The sequence below is a fragment of the Thunnus thynnus genome, chromosome 2 (genome assembly GCF_963924715.1).
Source record: "Thunnus thynnus chromosome 2, fThuThy2.1, whole genome shotgun sequence".
In the NCBI taxonomy this organism is placed as follows: domain Eukaryota; kingdom Metazoa; phylum Chordata; class Actinopteri; order Scombriformes; family Scombridae; genus Thunnus; species Thunnus thynnus.
In genome coordinates, this window is record NC_089518.1 from 25,871,154 (window position 1) to 25,881,838 (window position 10,685).

Consider the following 10,685-nt stretch of genomic DNA (forward strand, 5'->3'; position numbering starts at 1 on the left):
CACCCATTTGGTTAAGGTTAAGCATGAGCAGTGAGATGGTTAAGGTTAGGGGCTGGAAGGGGGTGTGTCCCATAACATGCCTTTAGGGTAACAACATCATGGGGGGGGGGGTTGGTCGTGCAGTGAAGTGGGTGTGTCATGTTGTAAAGTGAGTGTGTCGTATGAGTGCAAGGCTGAGCGCTTGCAAATATGGCTACTAGCTTTAGCTCACACATGGATTTATAAAGAGAACTGGATACAGCATTGGAGGCAGGGCCCTGTTCATTGCTATGAAAGTTGCTCAGTGGCACATGAAGCAAAAAAAAAAAATCGACTTCCGGGTATGGAAGTACCCGGATCTTCCACATTGTGCGGCCCATAGTGCATGCGCACTAGTGACTTTCGCTGGCTGAGCTGGCTACTTCCGGTTTCGAAAACGAAAAGTCAAAGCTACAATGATATTGGCTGGCATCACAATGGGCTGGACTATGCCGCATTCATGTCATATCGGACTTATCGGAAATACAATCCACCCAGTTGTAACAAATATGAATTTTGTAAAAATGAAGAAGAAACAACTAAATATCTATTTTATGAATGTAAGTATAGGTATACATCAGGATTCTGGATAAAAATGAAGATCACTTTGACACTCAAACCAACCATTCAATTAAACTTGAAGCCAATGATTCAATGCTATATTATGAAAACAAAAACCAGAAAGTTCAACACACTGTCTATTTATTCATTTTACTGAGAAAATTTCACATCTCTAAATTCTAGTTCTTGAGGTCTCGCCCATCACTTGAACTTTTCATGATTGAATTTAGCCTATAAAGTTTTAGTCTATCCAAGTTATAAACAAATGTGCACATACAGTTAATATGCTCCAAGATTTTTCTTTTAAAAATCTGATTTTATTGCCTACCTTTTCTGTTAAGCAATAAAAGTGTTCAAACCAACTTCCAAGTTGTAAAACTAACACTTTTCAGAAAACTTCAATATATACCAGTTGATGCCTCACAACACGGATGTGCCTGAAAATCAAACAAAAGTTCAAAGTGATTAAACCCTGATTTAACAAATCCAACTGTATAATCACAGGACCGTTAGGCTACTGTTAGCGTTGCCATATAACTTGAACGCAGCAGTGGAAACAGCGGCAAGCTCATTTAAATTTAACCATTTCACCACCGCTACGCTTCATTGTGATGTTTTACCATTATTTTCAAACTCCCCGGGCACATAAATAACGCAGATATTTGACAGTTACAGGTTAAATTTTTTTGTTTCTACACCTAATACTGTTAATATTTACCCAGGCGTGCGCAGAACACCGACGCCATGGAAACTGAGACGACATTCTTAGAGCACGTGACTCCCCTGCCTCACGTGACGAATACTTTCAGTCATGGCCGACGACTACAGGCGACAAGGTTTCGAGTTGGAGAGAAGGATATTTGAGTTAGACATTAAATGTTCTAGTCTCAGAGCTGAAAAACAAGGTATCAATAAAACGTTGTTAAAATAATTATATTGTGACCATTCTCGGCACCGCGTGCGCGCGGCTGACAGCCTTATTTAGTTTATTAGCCAACTAGCAAGCTAGCTATCGTTATCTAACATAGCTTGCAACCATAACAACAGCTGCTATCTGATGACATGTAGCATGTTTACAAATAATGTTTACCTTAACCGTTAACTGACAGACAGCATAATGTTAACAAAGTGTAACGCTATAGTAACGTTTAGCTTCTCACTTACTGATTGTAGTTTTTTTATTGGCTGGATGTTGGAGTTGTTGGCTAGCGTTAGTTCGCTAACGTTAGCTAAAATGCATTTATGTTGACAAGCTGGCCTTGTAACATGATGCAGCGTATCCAGAGTTGAGATAAAATTTAAGCAGTATCGTTACCAGTATTTTATATTGAATTGTGCCTTTATTGTGATTACATTTCAACTTTAACAAACGGTTAAAATGTTTATTGCCATGATGACGCATAGTCACATTCATTGACTTCGTAACGTTATAAGTTTTTTTGAGTATCAATCAATTTGTTTTGCATATTGTGAGTAAATATGAAGTGACAATCATTACTGTCAGTGAAATCTACTGAAACAATATTACACTGAAATGTATAACACAGGATTTTTCTTTAGCTTACATCTGTAATTAGTAATATGTTAACATATTATTTTTCCATAGATGATGACTATTTACAGAATGCATCTGCCATACTAGACAAGTTGAAAAGCTATTACAGACAAGGAGGGGAGAGTAGCAACCTTTCCAAGCTGCTTCAGGATTACACACAGGTACTTCATCATGTCAAACTGTATTATTAAATGTCTAGGGCTGCAATTAATGATTATGTTCATCAGTGATTAATATCTGATTCTGCTTCATATATTAGTTCATGAATACATGAAGTCCCCGAACACAAGGTGATATAAGATGAGATTTTTTTGATAACCAGAGGGGAAATTCTCATGTTATAGCAGTTCAGATAAGAACCAGGGACCAAATGCATAAATGACACGTATGCACCAAAAACATGCATACTTCATTCCCCACACAGAAACTGGTATTTATAAAAACAGAATGTGCAGTGAGAATTTGCGCACCTCACTCATTCTTCAGCTCACGCATACACATGTTTTTCTAAAGCGATCTGAGGGTGATGTGATGAGGTGGAGATGCAATATAAGGTGAGGGACAGAATCTCTTAGTAAAACATTGTGTAGATTGATAACCAGCTACAGTTTTTCTGTGACTGTCTTTTTTTGTGTGTTTATACAGAGATTTGTAAAATGCCAATCAAAGGCACATTTATAAATGTAACATTGAATAATTACTTTTTTGAGATTAATTTTACCATTCTTTTAATTTACATAGGAGTCAACATTTTATTTTGCTCTTAATATTCTTTTTATTTTATCCTTAATTGTGTCACATCTTGTAAAGTCAGTTTAGATATGAGTGCTACAAACTAATCATTGATTACTTTCCTGCGATGTCACTGCCAACAATAGTTTACAGGTCCATGTGATGAATTAATGATATGGACGGTATAAAGAGCTACACAGCCATGCATAATGACAGCTGTTCTGGCTGTTGGAGAACCTCACCGGTGCAACACAATCGGTGAAACTGCACTTCTTCTTTCCTGTCGTTTCATGGATAGGTGTACAGACTGGTGGAGCAGGTGGCGAATTGATATGAAAACGGCTGGTTCAGGGCGTGTCTTCATCCATATATGGCTAATTGTGGGAATGGAAATGAGGCTCGTGCATGTGCGCCCAGTTCCTCAATGACTGAGATTTCTAAAACAGAGCCATGATAAAACAGAACCATGCGTACACATAGCTTTGTAAATCTGACGAAAAGAATGCATATGCATATTTCTGGCTTTGTGCATACACGCAGTTTTAGTCATGAAGCTGCACAGAGTTTTGGGCATCTGGCCCCAGGAGTAATAAACACAACAAAATAAAAAGTCAAGTAAATGGAATTTAATTTATATACATTATAAAGATTACAATATTTAGGCTATATACATGATGTGATATCTTCAAATTGCATGAGATCAAGTACAAAACAAAGATATTCCATGTACATTTATAGAAAACATATAGCAAATCATATTTAAAAAGGTGAAACCTGTCATTTTGGGGGGCTTTTTTTCTTCATAAATGAGATGAACAATTAATAAATTATCAAAATTGCTGCAGGTTAGTTTTGTCACTAAACCGAATTGTTCCTCCGCTATGAACATGTGGAGGCTCCTCAGTTCAGCCAGTGAATTTAAAAGTCAAACACAAAACTGGTATCATGGCTTTGAGATTATAGGAATGAGAATGCTTGCCCTAGCTGCATCCTAGGTTACAAGGAGGCACCACATAGATTGTCTTAGTACTTCAGTATGTATGAAGCCTTAAGGGGTGCTAAGCTGAAAGAGAATCCATGATGTGAAGTGGTCTAAACCCTGACTGAAAAAGCTCAACAAAGTTATTAGAATCAAGTTACCAGTAATTAATCAGTTAATTAAGCCTGAGCACTCAGACTACAGAGTTTAGATGTTAGTAAGGATATCTGGATCTAGGGGTTGCTTTTTTGAAATCTAAAGTTAAGCATGGAGAGGATTGAGAATAGGCTACAGCTTGGCTGTCACCCTTCAGCAACTGTATTATCAGAATCTCTGATTTTATTAGTCTTATTAATGAAGTTGATGATGTCATTAGGTGAGAAGATTGTATCTGATGGCTTTAACTGATAATTATAATTTTGAATATGTTGCATTGTCTTCTTGTACAATGTTGTGTGTGTACTTTTTTGTTGTTTAGGTGATACTAGACATCACATTTTATGAAGAGAACAAACTAGTGGACCAGGAGTTCCCTGAGGACTGTTCCCCATTTAAAATCCAGCAGCTGCTGCAAGATCTGACCGAGCCAGAAGTTATGGCAGGAAGACTAGCACCAGCCCAAGAGGTGTGTATACAGTATGTTTGTGTCAGTGCGATTGTATAACTTGTGTTTGTGTCTCTGTCTAATCCATGTGGCCAATAAAGTGCTTGACATGAAATCGAGATGGGAGAGAGCATTATTGACAGTTGTGCAGCTCAAAAGCTCAAAACATACTCATGTGCAGTCATGTCAGTGTGTCAATGCTATTCATGTCATTTGGTCTGTTATAGGTGCAGTCTGTGTTGGGCCTGGAGCTGTTAGAATGTCTGTATTGGAGACGTGGAGCTCTGCTGTACATGTACTGCCACACCCTTCATCAACGAAAACAATGGATCAAGAAAAACAAGGACACATTCCTCAAGGTGCCACGTTATGGAAAAAAATCTAAGTAGATCCAGTGAATTGTATTAGTGAACAGAAATTTACATTGTTTTGTTGAAATAATAGTTTGATACCCAAGGATATGTTGTTGGCATGTGCTGATAGTTGGCCTGACGCTTATCTGACTGATGTTTTAATCCAGTGTATTCAGGAAGGAGTGCGCTACCTGATGCGGATGCTGCAGGTGAGAAACTCTGTGAAGCTCAACGATGGAGTGGTGCTCCATGACACTGCTACAGCAAGCTTCCTATCTGAAGGTAAATGTGTCATTAGTTATTTTTAAATAACATACAGACAGAATAACAACAGGTTGTGCTGCCTTTTGATCGTACTCACTACCTGCTTCTGTTTTCGACCAGGCATCTTCTCAGACACACACCTGTTGACAATGATGTACATAGGGGAAATGTGCTTCTGGGCAGTTAAGTACGAGGACTGCAGTGCCGACACTATGGAACGTAAAGAAGATCGCCTCCAGTTTCGGGACATTGGCACACAGATCCTCAACAAATATGTGCTTGCCTGTGAGGGCCCTCTGCAGGGCCAGGGCTGGAACACAGAGAATGCCAAGGAAATCCTTAGTATTTTACAGTGATCCAAGCTGATTCTGTGTTGAAGTTGCCCTCAGGCACAGATCTAAGATCAGTATTCAGTGTGTGTCAACCCCAAATAAAAAAGGAACCCATCAGGTGGGGTGTTATGTTGTTGAAGGCTAAGAAGAGGCATGGGGGAGTAAATGTATTTGAGGAAAGGAGTCTTTGGATCAGTGTCTACAGGCAACCTCATCCCATGCCAAATGGCCCTGGCCAAAGCAGGCGAATGAGAGGTTATAAAGTATAAGATAGGTGGTGTAAAACTGGCAGGGGCTGCAGATGAGGCTGTCGAATAATTTCTTTTGCCCTGTTCTGCTGAAAAAGCAGTTATCATCCTGATTCCAGACTGTTGATTGGGGCACTTGTTTTGCTCTGAGAATGTGTTATAATAACATTGATATTAATATAAAAAGGTTATTAATAAAGATACCTTTTTTTTTTCTTTTTTAAGATTGTTACAAGTTTAAAGATAATCCAGCTGGAAATGAAACATTGCACAGTAACATTTTATTTATTGTTTTGTTGCCATTTTGTTATGCTTTTAATATATTATAATTGCATATACATTATATACAGTATGTATGTGGGTATAAAAAAAATATACACACAAAAGGCAAAGAAAGGTGTTAAGATACAGATTGACAATGATGTATTCATGAACCTTTGAAGTATGTTCAGATTTGTTCATACCAGCTTTGTAATGCGCCACTTGTATTCCCATCTATTACAAGTTCCATTTTTCTGCCACTTGAATAACTTTGATAGTATAACTATTACTAGAGAATCTGTGTTGTTTGGACAAAAATCATTTTCTGTTTTTTATGTCCTCGTTGACAATAAACACGCGCGTTGTTTTAAGATGCACATATTTATTTGGCGATGCAACTTCAATTTACAATGCAAATCCACGTTCATGTTGCGTATGACTGTAGAACTACAATACCCACAATGCCTTACCGCCGCCAGCAACAAGGAAGCGTGACAGTTTGTGAAACGTCAACAGCTGTTATATCACTGTATTACTAGTAATTCACATATTGACAGACACATTTGAAGTCATGGCAGGTACGATCCAGCAGCTTAGCGAGTCTACAGTGATCCGCAGCCTCAGGAGATTTAGAGACAGGTATTTTTCAACCAGTGGTAAAGTTGACAACGATTTTGTGGACACGGACGAGGAAGAATCACAGCCAGGTTATCTGGACAGCTTACCGGTGAGACAAGTGGGAATTCATGGGCATGTTTTTACATATTCAACTACCTAAAAATGTATTGAGGTGAAATTTAGTGTTGATCCAGGTAGGACAATGTCAGGTAGAAATTAAACCATACTTACATTTGGACTTTTTTACATTGCTGTTCCTAGTCCTGCCAAAAACCGGAACAAAAATAGAAATGGATAGGGTGAGACATGACATAAAGTGGAAAAAAAGAATTGCATATACATTATATACAGAATGTATGTATCTGGTATCTAGTGGTGAAAAGAAACACTTCCAATTCATGGTAGGCCTTATTCTTACTGCACTACATTTCAGAGAAATATTTTACTTTTCCACCATATGTATCTGACAGTTAAGTTACAGATTATGATTTTACACTAAACATGTGGTCATCTTAAAAAATATGGATTAAACTACCCAACAGTATTTTTTGTTAATACACCAATACTTACAATCTTAACAATGTAGCCTATAATAATATAACGTTGACAAACAGCATTTATACTTTTGATACTTTAAGTACGTTTTGCTGATACTATTAATATTTTTCTTGGGTAATATTTTAAATGCCAGACTTGTTACAGAGTATTTTTACAATGTTATTACTTCTACCTATACGGAAATATTTAAATAGTTTTCCACCACTGATCAGGTTCAATGAACACTGAAGGTTCCATAAGAGCCACTTTAATAGCAGTCTTTGTTGTCTTGAAAAAAAATGTTGCTTCTCCACAGCTAATACATCTGCTGTTTTGGTGATATTGAATCCCATCTCTCACTTTTTCTTAACTTGGTCTGAACACTCCTTTTCTAACCCTTAGCCTTCATCTCTTGTAGATATTTATTCATTTTTAAGGCTGGGTATCCAACAATTAGAAATGAAAGTTTCATGGGATCCAGATTCAATAAAATATCCAGCTTGTCACCTATTTATATTCTTAAAGGATCAAAACAAAATCATTTCAGTATCCTTCTTCCTAAAGGTGGATGTGCAATTCCTGATCATGAACTTTCTATCTCCTGCGGATATCTGCCACCTGGGAGCAACCAGTCGGTACTGGAGGGCTATGGTTAGAGATCCATTGCTATGGAGATTTTTCCTGCTCAGGGACATGCCCTACTGGCCCTCCATAGATCATTTGACCATGCCCCAACTAGAGCTGTTGGATGGACCACTAGTCAGTGAAAATGAGATCCTGGATGATTCAGAAGAGGGGGGAGACCAAGGGATGGAATCACAAGTGGACTACATGGCAGAGTGAATTTCTTTTTGAATTTTAATTGTTAGAATTTCACCTAAGATAAACTTTACACTAACTGCAAGATAATGCAGACCAGTACCATGGTCAGATGGTAACATATTGTTAGACAGAGAGGTTTTTGACAATCGTTTTTGTTTCAATAGATACCTGAAAGGATGCCCATCCTGCAGACAAAAATGGCTTCCTTCACGGCCGACATACAAGGTTGTGACCTCATTCCTCCAGTCTCTGGTGCCCTCATCCGAGCCACGTTATGCCATGTTTGGCCCTGGCATGGAGAAGCTGGATGTCTCTTTAGTCACAAGGCTCATGCATGCCCCAGATGTGCTTCCTGTCTCGGGCACTCCACACAGACAGATAAATGGTGAGATAACTGCCCCCATAACTGATAATTGTCATTGTATTATTATCATTGTAATTATCATTAATAGCAAAGTTATAAAGCCATTTACCAGGCTGTTAGTTTATTCAGATTGCTGTAAAGCCAAATTAACTAGCAATATTCATCGTATGCTACCAAGAAATGCAGTTCAGTCACACATACTCCATTCATAGACTAACCAATGGGAAAGAAAACATTTATCATCTTACATGTTGCAGGTTTATTTGTCCACCAGTAGGTGGCTGTCTTGGTTCATAATTTTTATGTCTCTAGCCATTATCAGCTAAAATACTCCCAAGAATGCAACTAAACCTGGGTCAAACTTTTTATTTATTCTAGGAATTGGTTCGGGGATCAGTTATATGTTCAACAACCAGCAGAAATTCAATATCCTGACTCTTTACTCAACCAATAGGTAAGCATGTTGTATTTGAAGTTATTATAATAGATGCAGCTGTTTATTGTCTTTCTCTGTGTATTATTATATTATTAAATTGTTTGTATGTGCAGGGCAGAGAGGGAAAGAGCCAGAGTGCAGCAGCAGGATATCAGTAATAAGCTCTTCACTTTTGAAGGAAGCGATGATTCAGGTTACCCGGTCTACAGCCCTGCTCCTCATGTGCAACAAGTGTGCCAGGTGGTGGATGGTTTCATCTATGTAGCCAATGCAGAGCCTGGAAGAGGTGATGGTTTTTTCTATTTGCAGCTCCTGCTCCTTGGTTACTACCATGTCACATCATGCATGTTGTGCTGTTGCCTTATTAATCACAATCACAGAATAGATTTGCAAAAAATACCACGTGTTTAACAGATGAGGGGGAGTCTGAGGCAGCTCAGATCCAGGCTGTGCTGAGATCCGTCTGGGGCTCAACATCCAGGCCTCTGCTGGTGCTCTCGTGTGTGTCCAGAGAAGAAACTGAAGCAGCCAGCACCACCAGCCTGCAAACTAGTACTAGCAGAAACAGGGCCAGGTGTCGAACTGCCTGTGTTCACATGGCAAAGAGACTTGGTCTGCCGCAGCTGGCTAATCCCTGGATGGTAACTGTTTGATGTTTCATTGATGAAAAGGTTTCATTTATATCCAACAAATGTTGGTTTGTGGAGCTTTTCAACTTGTGTTTGTGTCTCTCTCTCTTTAATTCAGGTGCAGGACACAGTGGCAGAATCATTGTCAGGTCTTCTAGATGGCATTTCTTGGTTGCTGAGATGCTCTGGAGTCAAACTATATAGTAGCTAGTTCCCCTAACTCCTGCTGCTGCCGGATGAATTAAAACCACAGAGCTCATTGCTGCATCATCCCGACACCAAGACACACTACGGCATTTCCTGAGTAATCTATACCACATGTGCACTGAATGTCTTGGGGTTGGAGCTTTGCCCGAGGAATTTAATGAATTGGATGAGCAGCGGAAGTGATGAGTCTTCCAGATTTTTCATCTGCCAGAAGTAACAGAGACCCCATTCTTATTTACAGAGAAAGTCATATGAAGGAGTTATGGCTGGATAAAAGGTTGTAAAAACACCTGAGAGCTTCATATTTACCCCACAAACTGGCCTTGTTGAACGCTGAGTAGTTCTATGGAACAGCAGGGTAATAAGTGCCTTGTTTGAAGTTACAGTAACATTAGTAGCTGTGGATGGAGGAAAATTGCTTGTTCAATGCAGGAAATTAAGAACACACAGCTAAACAGGCTCTAGAAAATCAAACTTAAAAAAGCTGAAAAATCCACACATGTAAAAACCCAATTTGACTCAATTTATGACTGTCTCACTCTGAAAGCCCAGTATTGGGTTTAACATTGGAGTTGTACATGTGTTTGACATGACATTTTTCAGTGTTCGATTAAAGGCTTGAAAATGTCAATGTTTCAACAATGAAGATGAAGTCATAATTATTTTCCAAGAACAGTAAAAAGTCAGCTCATGTAACCTTCAAACTCCACTTCCTTGGGATCAATGATTGTACACATGTACTGTAAAAATGTGTTGTTTAAAGCGAACATATGCTGCAAGCAGTAGAATGTGTTTACTTCAAATATGAATTCATTTATTTTTAAATTATGCCATTTTTTTAACAATTACTTTGGTTTACAGATTGTGTCTTTTCATGTGGATAATAATAATAATAATAAACTTTATTTATATAGCACCTTTCAAAACACAGTTACAAAGTGCTTTACAATAAAAGCAAAACAGATTATAGAACACAAAGGGAGTAAAATGCAAAATGTGTGCCTTAAAGGTAATCAATAAGATCTTAAAATCAATCCTAAAACAAACAGGGAGCCATTGTAAAGACGCTAAAACAGGTGTGATGTGGTCGTGCCTTTAGTTCTGGTTAAAAGCCTGGCAGCTGAGTTCTGTACAGTCTGTAGTCATTTCAAAGTTTTTTAATTAA

General features: G+C 38.4%; 2 protein-coding genes across 2 annotated transcripts; both read left to right on the plus strand.

The window, feature by feature from the left end:
• Nucleotides 1-1,328: 1,328 nt before the first annotated feature.
• Nucleotides 1,329-6,278, plus strand: rimoc1 (rab7a interacting mon1-ccz1 complex subunit 1). The gene is made up of 6 exons (XM_067612769.1): nt 1,329-1,484; nt 2,186-2,295; nt 4,324-4,470; nt 4,677-4,808; nt 4,970-5,084; nt 5,187-6,278. The coding sequence occupies exons 1-6, from the start codon at nt 1,391-1,393 to the stop codon at nt 5,420-5,422; spliced, it is 834 nt and encodes a 277-aa protein (XP_067468870.1). The 5' UTR covers nt 1,329-1,390; the 3' UTR covers nt 5,423-6,278.
• A 59-nt stretch (nt 6,279-6,337) lies between these two features.
• On the plus strand, nt 6,338-10,166 carry fbxo4 (F-box protein 4). Its single transcript, XM_067612756.1, has 7 exons — nt 6,338-6,634; nt 7,627-7,901; nt 8,049-8,269; nt 8,627-8,702; nt 8,798-8,970; nt 9,099-9,325; nt 9,432-10,166. The coding sequence occupies exons 1-7, from the start codon at nt 6,479-6,481 to the stop codon at nt 9,522-9,524; spliced, it is 1,221 nt and encodes a 406-aa protein (XP_067468857.1). The 5' UTR covers nt 6,338-6,478; the 3' UTR covers nt 9,525-10,166.
• The last annotated feature ends 519 nt before the right edge of the window (nt 10,167-10,685 follow it).

What these genes read in the sequence shown, in the direction of transcription:
- rimoc1 (XM_067612769.1), top strand. Translation starts at nt 1,391, where the DNA reads ATGGCCGACGACTACAGGCGACAAGGTTTCGAGTTGGAGAGAAGGATA. An exon ending in TCTCAGAGCTGAAAAACAAG is followed by an intron (nt 1,485 to 2,185) that starts GTATCAATAAAA and finishes ATTTTTCCATAG; the next exon opens with ATGATGACTATTTACAGAAT. An exon ending in ACAAGGACACATTCCTCAAG is followed by an intron (nt 4,809 to 4,969) that starts GTGCCACGTTAT and finishes GTTTTAATCCAG; the next exon opens with TGTATTCAGGAAGGAGTGCG.
- fbxo4 (XM_067612756.1), top strand. Translation starts at nt 6,479, where the DNA reads ATGGCAGGTACGATCCAGCAGCTTAGCGAGTCTACAGTGATCCGCAGC. An exon ending in GTTATCTGGACAGCTTACCG is followed by an intron (nt 6,635 to 7,626) that starts GTGAGACAAGTG and finishes TTCTTCCTAAAG; the next exon opens with GTGGATGTGCAATTCCTGAT. An exon ending in ACTCTTTACTCAACCAATAG is followed by an intron (nt 8,703 to 8,797) that starts GTAAGCATGTTG and finishes TTGTATGTGCAG; the next exon opens with GGCAGAGAGGGAAAGAGCCA.